At 35.6% G+C, this 16,368-nt stretch overlaps 1 protein-coding gene across 47 annotated transcripts in view; it reads right to left on the bottom strand.

Annotated features, from left to right (window-relative positions):
• Nucleotides 1–16,368, bottom strand: part of camk2b1 (calcium/calmodulin-dependent protein kinase (CaM kinase) II beta 1) — an 82,047-nt gene that overhangs the window by 31,714 nt on the left and 33,965 nt on the right. For 22 of the 47 annotated variants that reach the window (XM_051110957.1, XM_051110913.1, XM_051110918.1 and 19 more), the window contains 8 exons: nt 15,023–15,095; nt 8,649–8,751; nt 8,437–8,520; nt 7,028–7,122; nt 5,755–5,877; nt 5,575–5,658; nt 5,445–5,487; nt 3,782–3,877 (listed from right to left, as the gene is read on the bottom strand). In XM_051110957.1, the coding sequence (XP_050966914.1) occupies nt 3,782–3,877; nt 5,445–5,487; nt 5,575–5,658; nt 5,755–5,877; nt 7,028–7,122; nt 8,437–8,520; nt 8,649–8,751; nt 15,023–15,095 (701 nt within the window). The remainder of the gene's footprint in view (nt 1–3,781; nt 3,878–5,444; nt 5,488–5,574; nt 5,659–5,754; nt 5,878–7,027; nt 7,123–8,436; nt 8,521–8,648; nt 8,752–15,022; nt 15,096–16,368) is intronic. The other 25 variants (XM_051110921.1, XM_051110924.1, XM_051110935.1 and 22 more) reach the window with 3 other exon arrangements.

Here is a 16,368-nt window from a genome sequence, read left to right as displayed (position 1 = left end):
ATAACCTCAAATATATTACATAAATATGCACTGTATGAAAGTCAACTATGAGGATTTGGAGTGATCCAGATATCAGTCCCATATGTAGTGTAACTGCCTATAGCGCAGTAGTCTGGTTGCTCAGGCTGGGGGTAGTAGAAGGACAACAGAGAGAGGCAGCACTACATAAATATTTGATTGCAGACATGTGGAGGGAGCATCAAATATGAAGCACAGCCTTCACATTGAGCCACAGCACACGCTCAATGTACCAGCTCAACCCGTCTACCTCACTCACGATGCACTCTATGTTTAAAAAAAACAGAAAAGGACAAAAAGAAAAGCTGAGAAACATTTAAACCGAATCATTTCTTGCCCTCTCAAGAAGAAAACTAGCAACTGTCACTGACTTCTCCTCCAGGAAAGCTGTTTGGATAAATCATGGAATTCTAAATAATCACATTATTTACCTCTAAGCTTAAATGTCAATGGCTGTTTGGTTGAAATGATGCTTTTACCGTCTGAAAAACACCATTTCAAGCCATTTTGGAACAAATAATTTAAATGTAATTAAAAAGCTGAAGAATATCTACAATACTAGACATTTTAGAATAAAGGCCTGTTCACACCAAGGACGATAACTAAAACGATATCTATATTAGTGTCTACACCAACAGACAATAACTATTATTAATAAACAGAATTTTAAAACTTTAAAACTGTGCAACGACACAAACTGAATGTGTGGGAATAATGTAGCGGCCACGAAAATGCTAAACAAATCTAATATTTTGTCTTCTGCTTTTCTTTTAATATTTAGTCCGAATAAAACAAAACAATTTGAGGAGACTGCTTTGGCGTTAATTTGTTTTGTGACAGATTAGCAATGATTGATTTTCTTTATATCAGCTCTGGAGGAGATGCAATGAACAAAGAATCGTTGAAGTAATGGGCAAGAAAAAGATTTCAAATTCAATGTTCTTGATCAAACTATAATGTTTAATTACAGGCATGTAGGCCCAAGATTAATTTAGATAAATTGCATACTTAGTGTAGTGTAGTGCTCTAGGTTAAACCCTGTAGAATAAAACAAATGTACTGCAACTGTATATTCAGGATAGCCAAATATGAAACAAAAAGAGATACCGTGCATTTCCCCTCATACTTTAGATCCAGGATTTTTAAGTAATGTTAATTAAAATGCTACATAATTCTACATCCCGTCCATACATGTAAATCCTGGCTAAAGAGTGAAAACCAAAAAAAAAAAAGACCACTTAAATAAGAAGAATATTAAAAACAAAAACCTTTTGATACAGTGAGTACAGTCGTCAAGAAGCTTTGACCATGCACAAGTGCACCAGATCCGTTCAGCCCATCACACCCCCAAGTTAGTGAACATGCATTAGTCCAACCTCCCATGCAGCATTCAGCACAACAGCAGGCAGACTGTTCCACCCCCGAAAGAGGGGTGAACTTCAACTTCACAGACCATATTAAAGACAGAGTAAAGGAAGGAAGGAAGAATACAGAGGATGAAAGTGAAGATGGCTTATGGATGTCAGATAAAAATGGCAAAGAAAAGTGATGAGGAGGAGGAAGATAAGAATAAACCAGCAAAAAAGGAAGAGGCAGTGATTTATGGCACATATGAAAGGAAGACATGATGGAGAGAACAGGACTCAAAAAAAAGGAGAGTGGGAGGGGAAAACACATTCATCATATAAGGGATCTTGGTGTAGATCCTCTGTGAAATAAATGAAAGATGAATGAAATAGTGATGACAGTGATGACGACAGACAGCTGAATGGATATGTATGATATCAGACATGAACTGCAAGAGAAATGAGGTGAATAATGACAAGAAAGTGTGGAGGACAAAGAAAGAAAAAGCAGAAACAGCAGGTAAGACAGGTAGAGGGTGAGTCATCATGCATGCTTTAGCCCCATGCAGAGACAATCATGGACTAGTGTGTGACAGAGAGGAAACAAGCGGGTGATGAGAGAGGATGAAATACAAAAACTTTTCTTTCACAGAAGAGGCGAAAGAAACTGAACAAAGGGTAAAGAAAACAATAATAATAAAATAAAAAAACAAGAAAAAAGGAAACCAAAAAGGAAATAAGAAAAGAAAAGAATAGAGAAGTAAACAGAAAAACGCAAAGGAAAATGAGTAAGGGAAAGGGAAGAGAAAGGACAAAGAAAAGGAGAAAGGAAGTGGAGGGAGGTGGAAGGGGAGAGACAGGGAAAAGGGAAAGGAAGATAGAAACAAAGGGAAAAAGGAAAGGAAAAGGAAATTAACAGGTAAAAGGGAAATTGGAAAGGAAAGGAAAATAAAAAGAGAAGGAAAAGGAAGTGGAAGGGGGTAGGGAAAGGGGAAAGAAAAATGGAAAGAAATGGGAAAAGGAAAGGAAAGGAAAGGAAAGGAAAGGAAAGGAAAGGAAAGGAAAGGAAAGGAAAATTAAAAGAGAAGAGGAAAATGGAATGGAGAAGTAAAAGGGAAGAGGGAAGGAAAAGGATGTGAAGGGGGGAGGGGAGAGGAAGCAGAGGAACGGGAAAGGGAAAGAAATATTTAAAGAAAAGGGAAAAGCAAAGATAAAGTAAATGAATAGGGAAGCAAAAGAAAAGAATAATTTAAACAAAGGGGGAAAACAAAGGAAAGGAAAGGAAAGGAAAGGAAAGGAAAGGAAAGGAAAGGAAAGGAAAGGAAAGGAAAGGAAAGGAAAGGAAAGGAAAGGAAAGGAAAGGAAAGGAAAGGATGAAAATTAAAAGAAAAGTAAAGAGGAAAATGGAATGGAAAAGGGAAGAGGAAGTGAAAAGGAAAAGGAAGTGGAAAGGGTGGAAGCAGAGAGACTGGAAAAGGAAAAAAACATGGAAAGAAGGGGAATGGCAAAGAAAGTAAATGAATAGGGAAAGGAAAGGAAAGGAAAGGAAAGGAAAGGAAAGGAAAGGAAAGGAAAGGAAAGGAAAGGAAAGGAAAGGAAAGGAAAGGGGGAATAAAAATTAAAAGAGAAGAAAAGAGGAAAAATGATAAGGAAAAGGGAAAAGGAAAAGTGATGAGGAAAAAGGTGAAGGAAAAAAGGAAAAGTAAATGGAAAGAGAAAGGAATTGAATAGGGAAGTAATTGGGAAGTAAAAGGGAAATTGCAAAGAAAAGGAAAGAATGAAATGGAAAAGGAAAAGGAAGTGCATGTGGTTGAAGGACGGAAAAGGGAAAAAAATTGAAAGAAAGGGGAAAAGCAATGGAAAGTAAATGAATAGGGAAGCGAAAGGAAAGGAAAGGAAAGGAAAGGAAAGGAAAGGAAAGGAAAGGAAAGGAAAGGAAAGGAAAGGAAAGGAAAAAAAAATGGAAAAAAAAATGGAAAAAAAAATGGAAAAAAAAATGTAAAAAAGGACAGAGAATTCAATTAATTAAATAAAAAGAAAAAAAGAAAGCAAAGCAAAGAAAAGGTGAAAATTGGGAAATGAAAAGAAAGGGAAAGGCAAAGGAAAATTAGAAGGAAAATTAAAGGGAAAAGGCAAAGGAAATGGGAAATGGAAAATGGAAGCAGAAAAGGGCAAAGAAAAAAGCCAATGGAAGGAAAATTATATACAAAGTGAAAATGGAAATGAAAAGGGAAAAAAATAAAAAAAGTAAAATAACAAGACATTCAAAGGAAAGCAGAAAGTAAACAGAAAGTAGAAACGAAAATGAAAAGGGAAAGGAAAAGGAAATTTGAAAGAAAGAAGGAATGTGAGAAATATGCAAAGGAGCGTACAGACAGAAAGGGGCAGAGGAATTGGGCCCTGTAGGGCGGTGCTACCTTGTTCCACCAGCCCTGCTGTGGTGCCTGCAGCCGCGGCTACTGCAGCCGCAGCCGCAGTGACCGAGGCGGGAGCCGTGGTCTGCCTGCTACCCACTAACACACACACACACGCACACACACAGGAGTGTGTACGTCCATACGCACACGTACCCACCCAAACACAATCACAAACAAATTGAGAGGGAGGAACAAAAAGAGAGAGAGAGGGAAGAGGAAAGGGGGCAGAGTGAAAAAGAACCATTCATTAGTCTATGGGAGAAGAAACTGTCAGTTATAAGAACACGTCAAACCAATTTTTTTTAATTTCTTTGAAAGACAGGTGGCTTGTAACAAAACGATCCCCACTCAAACAAGAGCCATATTTTCATTACAACCAACAAAGACAAGACTCTGATCCAGAGGGAAGCATCCCTCCTAACATTCAAAACCACACATATTTATAAACCTTCTCTGCTGGACCATTATCTGAAGTGGTTACAAGCAGAGCCCTGACATCACAGAAGAGATCAAAAGGCAGAAAGTGCTACTATAACTGTTTGAATTTCCATTAAGGATGCAGTTAAATAAAAGAGAACTGACAGAGAGAGACGGTGAAATTACACGTGCAGGGAGAAGTCGAGAAATGCATGTTGTTTTGTATTATGCATGATGTCTGTGAGGTCAGAGCTACATGAAAACTGCAAACTGTGAGATGGAGAGGAAAAGGTTGTATGTAAGTGGTAGGCTGAGAGTAAATGTATACATAGAGTGGTCCCAAAAAGTATGCAGAGACTTAAACCACACTTAAAAATGTATGAACGTCATCACATTAGATATTGATCCAATTGGCATTTCTTCTGGGGAACAGACATTTTGAAAAAAATATTTTTGTTCATACAATAGAAATAAATGTGCTCTAATGTAGTCTTAGTCTTAGACTAATGTAGTTCCCATCTTAGTTTTGAAAAACACTCTAGCCAGTCCCACCAGGATTTCATGTTTTTTTTTTTTTCCTCTCTTTTTTGTGATTTTTGCAATTAAAATTACTGATTTTTTGGCAGTACTTTCCAGAAATTTGCAGAAAACTTGAATTTTTTTTAGGATACCACATTTAGCATATTATGCATGACACTACAGAAAAAAATATACTTACGAAATTCTGATACATTTCGTAACATTTTTAAACAAGTTATTTTTACAAAAAAAAAGGACAAATATACAAATGAAATGTATTTTAAGCTTTATTTTAAGTCAAATTTAAATTTTTCAAGTTTTTTAAGGTTTTTTAAAACAGAAATTTATTAATCAAATGTATTTTTTTTACTTTATCATATCTAATGGAATAACATTATAACACTTTAAGTGCACTTTGAGTGTCTGAATACATTTTAGGGCCACAAAATCTGCATAAATGTATAAACCCTGTATAGAGATTGCTCATGAGTCACTTTTAGACCATGAGGCTTTGAACACAGAAGCATTTATTTGACATAAGACAGACAACAAAGCACATCAAGACAGAGTGGGGATCTTAAAGACACACAGACGATTCCCTGGAGAACCATTAAAAAAAACATACACAGAACAGAGCGATCAGAAAACACACATATCTGTCAACTCAGCTGTCAATCAAAATCGTTGAAAGGTTAATTTCCATCAACATTGTACCCAAGTAACTTACCAGAGAAGTTCCGTGACACAAGCATGGTGGTGAGGATGGCCCCCTGTGAGGAGAGAGAGAAAATATAACCTCTGTGTGTGTAAAATTGAAATTGAGTGAGCGTGTGTCTGTGTGTGACCGTGAAACACACCTTGAGCTTCCTCCTGGCGTTGAACTTCTTCAGACATTCCACAGTCTCTTGTCTGTGCATCATGGAAGCCACAGTAGAGCGTTGCTATAGAAACAAATATGGAAAAGATTTTTACTTTTGCTGGTTTTGTGTTCTATAAGTGTTCTATATGTCTGCATGTGCACGTCGGTCAATACGTACGCAGACCCATGGGTGTTTGAGAGCTTCCTGTGCAGTGATTCTCTTGGCAGGGTTTATGGTTAGCATTTGATTGATGAGATTTTTGGCTTCAGGAGTAACCGTGTCCCATTCTGGAGATGGAAACTATCAGAAAACACTATTATTCAACAACTACAACTTTGCTCTGTCAACAAGCACTCCAATGCATCAAATAAACCACCTGCTGGAATTTGCAGTTTCTTGAACTTTTGATTGAAACTTATGCATTTCTAAGAAAAATAAATCAGCTGTCAAAGCTCCATTTCATGAAATGTTAATATGCAGATATACGAGTCAATTTTGGCTCAGCCAAAACAGCCCATTTAAAAACCCACATCGGGCAACAACGTGTATAAATCAATGTTCCCAAACGCATTTTTGAACCACATAAAATGATACTGAAAGTACTTAATATTTAAAATACTATCAAAAATCACATACTCATGCTGCATTTATTAAAATAAATCAGTTATTCTTAAAAATAGGCAACTTTTGGAAAGATGATTTAAATACATCTGTTCAACTTCTAGCACTCAATGTCTTTAAATGGATAGTTCACCCACAAATGCAAATTCTGTCATTATTACTCAGTCTCATGTCGTTTCAAACTCGTAAAATGTTCAGAACACAAATTAAGATATTTTTGATGAAATCCCAGAGCTTTCCGATCCTGCATAGACAGCAATACTGTCATATGACATATTCAAGGCCCAGAAAGGTAGTAAGGGCATTGTTAAAATAGTCCAAGTGACATATGTGGTTCAAACGGTGAAGACTGACACGGAAGAGAAGAAATTGTTGAATAGAGTCGTTATTTTTCTTTTCTTTGTGCACAAAAACTATTCTTGTAACTTCGTAAAAATAAGGTTGGGCCACTGATGTCACATGGACTATTTTAGGATGTCCTTACTACCTTTCTGGGCCTTGAACTTGTCAGTTGAATTGCTGTCTATGCAGGGTCTGAGACATCAAAAATGTCTTAATTTGTGTTCTGAAGATGAATAAGGTCTTACAGGTTTGGAACGGCATGAGGGTGAGTAATTAATGACAGAATCTTCATTTTTGGGTGAACTGTCCCTTTAAGTGATAAAAAATGCATTGTCCCATCTTGAGTTAAACTAAAACTCTCAATGTGACATTCTAAAGTTGTGTCAGCAAAATGTAAAAACCAACACATTTTATCATAGCAAAGTTTTGGTGTTAAAACCTTTTTTTGACACTATTTTAGCAAAAAACTGAAATATGTTAAACTCACATCATAAGCTCCCGCTTTGATCTGTTGGTAAAGTTTGTGTTGATCCTCGTCCCAGAAAGGTGGATATCCAACCAGCAGAATGTACAGAATCACACCTTAATAAAGAAAATGAAAAAATAAATAAATAAATAAAAATAAATAAATAAATAAATAAATAAAATATATATATATATATATATATATATATATATATATATATATAAATAATAATTCTGTTATTAACAGTTTTGAGGCTGTTGCATACAGTATAGCCAGCTAAACGGTGCTGCCAGTTAATATAATTTGTTCCACACTCAAAAATATTAAAAAATTGATGAGGCTGCCAAGTCTCTGTGCCTTTGTTTGCTCGTAGGCTTAATTGGTGTCATGCAGGTCGACTGGGAATCACCAACTCTCATTGAAAATTAACGACTTCCTGTCTGCGTCATTGCAAATCTCTATATGTATGAACATCCCTTCAAGGGGACATCGGATGCAAAAATTCACTTTTACATATTTGCATATGTGTCTTAGTAGTGTGTGGACACAACCACCCTACAGTTTTAAAAATCCATTTATTTCTTTTTTTTTTTTATTCCCAAAAAACCTAAACCAAATTATCAAGCCGTTTTTGATTTTCTGAGCAGTATGATGTCATACTGATCAGGCCACCCCTCACAACTGCTAACGAACTGTCCCGTATTAGCATATTTTCACCCTCAGCCAGTTGTACGCTGTCCACGTTACAATGTCTCATAAGCAATGCAGGTGTTTTGTAGTTGGATGTAAAATTAAACATAATAGTCTTCATTTTCTCCCGACATCAGAGCCAATGAGGACGCGGTGGATTAGTTTTGTTTTTGATGGCAACGCAACACCAAATACACAAAAAACGGAAAAGAGGTGAGGAGTGAGCAGTAGCTCATTATCATGTAAAGAGGCATGCACCGAAACGGGTCGCTGTGAACGGAGCTGTTTTTGACAAGGTAAAAAGGGTGTTGTTTGCACAGCCATTGAGAAATTTTAACCAAAGTATGTTGCAGACATTTCATGAAGACCTCAAAAATCATACCAACTTGTCAAAAAATGGGCATCCGATGTCCCCTTTTAGCACCCTGCTAAAAAAAATTAAACCTACGTCCATTTTCTTAGTCTGCTTGATCTTCCATCTTGGTAAAGGATGGTTTAGCTACCAGGCCAAAAAAGAGGAAGTGCTCAAAACCATTCTATAACCAGACAGTCACACCAACTTGACCAGGCTGGGAGTCCAGCTGAGACTAGAAAACCCTCTTGGGCTGGTTTAAATTGCTTTTTTCTTCAGCACAGTGAAGTAAACAGCAAGGCAGCTTCGTTTTGGCAGACAGCACAAAAACCTCTTGTCATTTCTTCAGAATGAGCATGTGCTTGTCACCGTAGTTGAGTTTATTTACCGCAGGCCCAGATGTCCACCGGTTTGCCATATGCTTCCTTCCTCAGCACCTCGGGGGACAGGTAACCTGGTGTTCCTGCAAATCCTGTAAAATGCAATAATAAAGGTGTAAGCAGTAAGTACAAACAAGTTCTAAAGTGCTTGTGATAAGTCATGTGGGTGTCTTTCTATATCAAACTACAGGTCTGCTTTATTATGGCAATGTTTACATACCAAACCATGCCTGCTGGTCTCCCTGCACCTCAATGGCCAGTCCAAAGTCAGCCAGCTTCACAGCAGCGTTCTTGCACTTGCTGGCCAAGAGCAGATTCTCTGGCTGAGGGGAGAATGAAGACAACATTTCTCCTGCCTTAACACACAACTTTACTGCCTCAAACACACACACACTCACAGTAACAAACACATTGTGCATGCCGACACACACTTAGCAACAAAAATAGATAGTCAGATTGCTATCACATGTGCTTAATATAAAACCAGCACACATTTAAAGAGATAGTTCACCCAAAAATTAAAATTCTGTCATTAATTACTCACCCTCATGTCATTCCAAACCCACCTTTGGAGCACAAATTAAGATATTTTTGATGAAAAATAGCTTCATAAAATTACGGTTGAACCACTGATGTCACATGGACTATTTTAACAATGTCCTTACTACCTTTCTGGGCCTTGAATGTGTCAGTTGCATTGCTGTCTAAGCAGGGTCAGAAAGCTCTTAGATTTCATTAAAAAAAATCTTAATTTGTGCTCCGAAGATGAACGAATGTCTTACGGGTTTGGAACAACATGAGGGTGAGTAATTAATGACATAATTTTCATTTTTGGGTGAACTATCCCTTTAACGCAGTAATATAATCAACCTCCCAAATCTGATTCTGTAAGATGCGTTGGATTTAGCTGAAATATCTAACTGCAGAACATCTCCAAACGAAGAATGTGGGGGGAAAAAAAATGATGTTTGTCTTCACTGGCAATAAGAGTGTGTGCGTCAAGTGTGTACGCGTGTTTTCCTCCCAACTGACCCAGATTATCTAGCCTCATTATTCTCTGTCACTGATGGATGCTAATAATGTGATATCCCCTCTAGTGCCTCCCGATGCTTCCGCTAGCACACACATGACACGGTCTTATAAATCATAGTGCTACCAACTCTGATCTATAATAGTTGGCTAACAAACCAAATACACACAGTCACACACACCTTAAGCACTGCACCAGATGAAATCTCAAGCAGCTTTTCCTGCATTGCAGGGTCTGGTGGATCTAAGATCCACTTCCCTCACTCTCTTATTCATGTTGTAGACTAAAAACTAAAATAATTTATATACTGCGATACATAAAAATATATACACTACCGTTTAAGAGTTTGAACTCAGTAAGATTATTAAAAATAATAATAATACTTTAACGCTGCAAGGATGAATTAAATTGATCAAAAGTGACACACTTTTGTTTGAACTTTCTATTCTTTAAGAAATGTAAAAATTGTATAACTTTCCACAAAAATATAAACTAGCACAGATGTTTTCAATAATAATAATAAGAAGAAGAAGAAATGTTTCTTGACTGTGAACCCTGGATCACAAAACCAGTCATAAGGGTCAATTTTTTTGAAACTGAGATTTATACATCATCTGAAAGCTGAATAAATAAGCTTTCCATTGAAGTTACGGTTTGTTGGGATAGGACAATATTTTGCCGATATACAACTATTTGAATATCTGGTATCTGAAAGTGCAAAAAAAAAAAATAAAATAATCAGAATATTGAGAAAACTGCCTTTTAAGTTGTCAAATTAAGTACTTAGCATTGCATATTACTATTCACAAATTTAGATATGTTTACGGTACAAAATGTATAAAATTTCTTCATGAAACAAGATCTTTACTTAATATCCCAATGATTTTTGGCATAAAAGAAAAACTGATCATTTTGACCCATACAATGTATTTTTGGCTATTGCTACAAATATACCCGTGCTACATAAGATTTTGGTTTTGTGGTCCAGGGTCACATTTCTGAAGAATTATGTGACATTAAAACTGAAGCAATGACTGATGAAAATTCAGCTTTGCAATCACAGGAATAAATTACACTCGTATTGTAATAATATTTTACAGTATTACTATTTTACTGTATTTTTTGTCAAATAAATGCAGCTTGGTGAACATAACAGACATCTTTCAAAAACGTTACAAAAACAACTTCTGTATGGTGTATATGTGTATTCGTTCACATTCGTTCATATATAATAAGTTGACTGCTTTCATTAGAAACTAAGAGCAAATTGACTGTAGGGTTCTCTGATGATCAGTAATATTTAAAAAAACACCAACCAATATTTTTTAGTATATTCAGAATTATCTACATTTATAATTAGAACCCTAATCCTATGAAAATCATCTAGATATTAAAACACATCAATAACTAAGGTTGCAGATGCAGTATCAACTTGTTCTCAAGTGCTCACAAACCAGCTTTGACTGTTCCAGTTTGGCGGCCCGTTGAAACAGTTGCTAATGAGGCATTTACATATACATATATATTTTGAGCCAGGGGGTATTTACAGTACTTTTTTCTGCATTGTTATCCCTGTTCCATAACGCTCATTATCACAATCACCTCAGAACTATCGCTTAAATTAAAAATTCCTAGATTTGGTCTCCATCCTCAGCAGCTCTCATATAGCATAGCTAATGTCAAAAAAAAAAAAAAAAAAGGTTAAACATGCACTCTGCTGAGGGCTGGAACACCAGGAGCTAATCCCAGCCTTAAAGCTCAGTAGTGGGAGGAATTTTGATGAACAGCACCCTCTGAGAACAAATCTAGCAAAGAAGATCTGCCAAAATCGCTCTCCAATGCTCTATCATGAACGTATAACCTCTGCAGTGAAATCCATGACTTGACTTCCTAGCAAAAAAATCTCATGAGCATGAGCACAGCTGTGAATCAAAGTACATATATATGCATATACTGACAAACACAGCTGTGGGTGCACTGCTTAAATTGGCTCGTGTTGGTTTAGTTTACTTGCTTAGCTCAGTAAAATCCAAAAACGCATGGGTGTTGATAGATGTGTCGTGTTCTATTGTGTCTGTGTGTGTTTGTGTATGTGCAAGAGCGCTGCTCTTTTCTGCAGTGGCATTCCTGTCATGCCCACTCAGATTCCTGCTGTGGAAGAGCGCGTGCCCCAGGCTTCCATTCAAAAGGGCACTTCAGTGTGGGCAGACACTGATAGCGTGAAACCAAAGTGCTGGTACTGTCAGAGCAGAGTACGGAGCTGACCGCAGCAGCGCTTTTTTTAGCATTTACCTGGTTTCTTTTTCTAGATACTGCTATAGTGAAACGGAAGCTTGAATCTAAACCCATACGGATTAAATCTAGTGATGCGTCAACATTTCAGCAACTAAAAATATTTAAAACAGCAAATAAAAAGAATTATTATTTTTTTTCAAATGGAGGATGAAACCTTTGAAAAGAGTAACGTTTAATTGGGTTTTGACTATTTTAGAGCATTTTTAATGCACAAAACATAACTAAGCTACAACAGGTAAAGATGGTAAAATAAGCAATATGCAAAAGTAGTTTGGCTGAAATATTGAGAGGAGGCTTGTTGCTGAAGAACTTTACTTTGACTGGTTTAATTTATCATCGGAGAACTCGACACCTTGAAGAGCATATCAAGTTCAATTATTCAATTATCCTAATTTAATTACCAAATTTTTGGTTTCTGTTTTCTAACATTAATTATAACCTAAAAATATAACCTAAATCCTTTGAAAATCAGCTGCTCAAGTCAAAAAAATGTCCTGGCTCCAAGCTTTATAATGCCAGTGAATGGGTGTTGAGATTTTTAAGTACAATAAAATGCATCCATCCATAATAAATAGTGCTCCAGGGTTAATAAAGCCTGGCTTGGCTTATATCAAAATCCTTTGACATTTTTCTTTACAAATCCTCCTACATCATCTGCTGGAACAACAATCTCTCGTGAACATGCATACAACAGTTAGTGGAAGCTAGAGATTATGGTTTAACATATGGATATTTTTCTTACACAAACACATCGATCTGCTTCAGAAGGCCTTTATTAACCCTCAAAAGCTGTGTGGAGCACTTTTTATGATAGATGGATGAACTTTCCCCATTCACCCATTCACTGTCATTATAAAGCTGGGAAGAGCCAGGACATTTTTTAATATAACTCTGATTGCATTTGTCTGAAAGGAAGAAGCCATATACTCCTAGGATGGCTTGAGGGTGAGTAAATAATAGGGTAATTTTCATTTTTGGGTGAACTATCGCTTTAAAGCATGTAAATAATAATGGTTGCACATGTACAGTCAACTTGCTCTGAAGAGTTCACAGGCTGGCTTTGACACTTCCAATATTTGGCTAAAAATGATAAATTTTTGGTATCAAACAAATACATTTAACAATATCAAGAGGTGGCCTGTTGCCAAAAGGCTTTACTATAACTAGGATTTCAGAATATTGGATTTTTGCCAAAATCCGATATGCCGATACTCATTTTGGCCGATAGCTGATGCCAATACTGATATATTTCCTTTTGTTTGGAAACAACACCAAATCTCTCCTGTGTGTAAATTATAAGCAAATTATTTTTAATTTTTAGTTTTTAACAAGAACTAATTTGTTAGAATTAAATAAACAATAATGAAGTTCTTTTATAATGACAGTACATTGAAGCTTCAAAAATAATTTGAAAAATGCATTTTTTTTTCCAGAAAGACACAGCGGTAACATTACCATTTTATTTTAAAATTTTATATTTGTAGATGGTCTAATGCAAAAGAGTCAAAAATTCTGAAAATCATTTAGAACTCATAATTTGTTTAAAAAAATATAACATATTACACATTAATGAATAAATAAAAAAAATTATGTATATTTTATTAAGTGTCATGTTTGTGATTTATTTTTATTCATGCAAGCTATAGCTTCTGACCTTTAAATCAAAACATATTCATGATTTTATGACATCAATTACTGCTTTATTTAATCTAATTACCCAAATTTAATTATTAAAACTTTACTTTTGGTTTTAGTTTTTGGCTACATGAAAACTTTGAATCAAACTTTGAATGAAAATTTTTGGTTTCATATTTTGGTTTTAAAAAAAAAAAAAAATAAATAAATAATAATAATAATAATAATTTCTGTGCATTGCTAAAATCAGATTGAAGCACCTGGTGGAGAGACATTTACTGAAATACACCTGGGTGTAATTTAGCACATGCTCTTTACAAAATCAACACGTTAATAAAAGTACATAATACAAAGTGCACCATCAATTACTGCTTTATTTAATCTAATTACCCAAATTTAATTATTAAAACTTTACTTTTGGTTTTAGTTTTTGGCTACATGAAAACTTTGAATCAAACTTTGAATGAAAATTTTTGGTTTCATATTTTGGTTTTAAAAAAAAAAATAAATAAATAAATAATAATAATAATAATAATTTCTGTGCATTGCTAAAATCAGATTGAAGCACCTGGTGGAGAGACATTTACTGAAATACACCTGGGTGTAATTTAGCACATGCTCTTTACAAAATCTACACGTTAATAAAAGTACATAATACAAAGTGCACCATTTTTAAAAGGATCTGTGCATTTTGAAGAAAACCTGCAGATAAATGTGTATTTATAAAGTGACATTACAGATACACAAGTCACAATCAAACCACTTACATAAGAACACACATCCATACAAAACACAAAGAAGACAAACAAGCAAATCACATTAAGAACAATTTACAATATTATTATCGACAGATAAACATGCAGCATGCATTCCAAAGTGGTTTCTCTTCACCAACAAACAACAAAGGGTTAATTGTGTGTTCATACAGAAGGAATGGGAGCGTTTTGGCAGTTATGATAAGCATCCTAAGCTAATTTCTGGCCAGTTCACACTGTAATCCGACTGCAAAGCATGCTAGGTAGCGTGACAGTAGTTGAATTACGTCTGCGAACAACATTTCCCAGAAGCACACTGCATTTTAGAAAAGGTCAAAGGTCAGAAGGGAGCAGTCAAATGGCATTGCAGTGCACTCAAACCTGGATGTGACGACTGGTCTGGGACTGGGACCCTGATGTCTACACTGACTTTCTGGTCAATAAAAGCAATCTAGATAAGAGTTACATTGTCAAAGTTAATTAAATTTTGGTTTAGTTTTTATATATATTATTATTAGACTGTTTTAGTGGAAGCACTTTTAAAGTGCAAAAGAGATATTGGTCCTGAACTCTAATTAACGCGGTCTTACCTGAACATTCATGAAAGTGAATTTTTCACCAGCAACGGCCAAACAAAGCAACACACAAGCATGTACGTCATGCACTATCACTGTGTGAAATCAGACTGACCTCCCATTGATTTCTGAATCTTTCTTTCCCCATTTTCACAGGCAGACCCAAAGCTCTTATCATCAGTTATGTCAGTCACCTTCGAATCGACACAGCGGTAGGCACTAATTTCTACATACCAACTTTTATGCGCACATACACAAGCTCACACACTTGAAGGACAGCAATGACATCACAATTGTCACTTACCTTCAGGTCTCGGTGCACCACGCCCATTTGATGGCAGTGAAGCACCGCCTCCAGGATCTGCTGGATGCAGTGACTGCATGCAAACAGCAGGGGCGTAGGTTAGTCTGAGCAGCGCTACAGTCCCGTGCACAGGCCAGGGGTGAGGGGTATTTGGGGCAGGTAAAAATGTAAAAGGGAACAGGAAGGGCATCTCTCTCTAGATTCAAGCCTTGCCTCCATGTAGCCAAGTATTAGCATCAAATAAATGAAATAGAAACCACTTTAACAGCTGCAAAACTGCAGTTGGACTTCAGCACTAATAGCTTGAGTGCAAAACATCTCAATTGTGATATATCTAAAGTCGGGTACAATATTGACTTTAAAATATGGAAGCAATGCTTCGCATCTTTTGAGAGTTTTCTTTTATGTCAACATATGTAGAACCTGTCCCATTAAATCACTGCAAAATACAACATTTGCCAAAATACTTTTTTTTTTTTTTGATACAGTAGGGTTGTTGGTAACGATTCAGTGTAAAAGTGGTAAATGAGATCATAGATTCAAATATTCACACATCCAGTGTAAGTTTCTTTTTCACTGACCTATTATATATCCTATTACATACCATTTAATATTTCTATAATCAAAATGTCATATTTAAAACATTAACCTCAACATAAATTTATGAATTTGATTGCGCACACATGCCACCTCTGCGCCTCATTAAACGCATGAAAATACACCTACAAGCCACTTTTTTGTTCTTCTGTGCCACTTCTGTAGTACAAATTAATTTTGTTAATACTGATTTCATTTGATTGGTAACTTATTCTTATTCTACTTGTTATTAGTCTGTTGTTTTAAAAGGCTTATAAAATATACATTTTTTAAAAAATCTGACATAAAATATGACATACTTTTACTAAAGTTAGAAAAATGCAATTACAATTATTACAATGGTTAAAAAAATCCCCTTTAATTCACTTTATGGAGTCAAATATCTCGTAATGGGAAGACAAGTTTTATCAGATTTTTTGATTCTTGATTAGAAGGTGCTCCTGAAATTTTGACTGTGCTCCAAAAATTAAGTTAGGAGCACAAGTGCTAAAAAAAAATAAAAAAATCAGCTTTACACTAATATGAAAGCAGTTATTTAAGTTGTAACACTATTTCACAATATTACTGCTTTTGTTGCATTTTTGATCAAATAAATGAAGCACTGGTGGATGTAATATACTTCTTTTAAAAACATTAAAAAAAAATCTTACTAACCCCAAACTTTCAAACAGTAGGCCTAGTGTAAGAATAAAATTCTTCAGTATTTCCTTTCCCCACCACATCAGAAAAAGCAACTGAAATGAATAGCA

The sequence above is a fragment of the Labeo rohita genome, chromosome 5, assembly GCF_022985175.1.
Source record: "Labeo rohita strain BAU-BD-2019 chromosome 5, IGBB_LRoh.1.0, whole genome shotgun sequence".
Lineage (NCBI taxonomy): Eukaryota > Metazoa > Chordata > Actinopteri > Cypriniformes > Cyprinidae > Labeo > Labeo rohita.
Note: the sequence above shows the minus strand (reverse complement) of the source record. Positions and strands in the feature narration are given on the sequence as shown.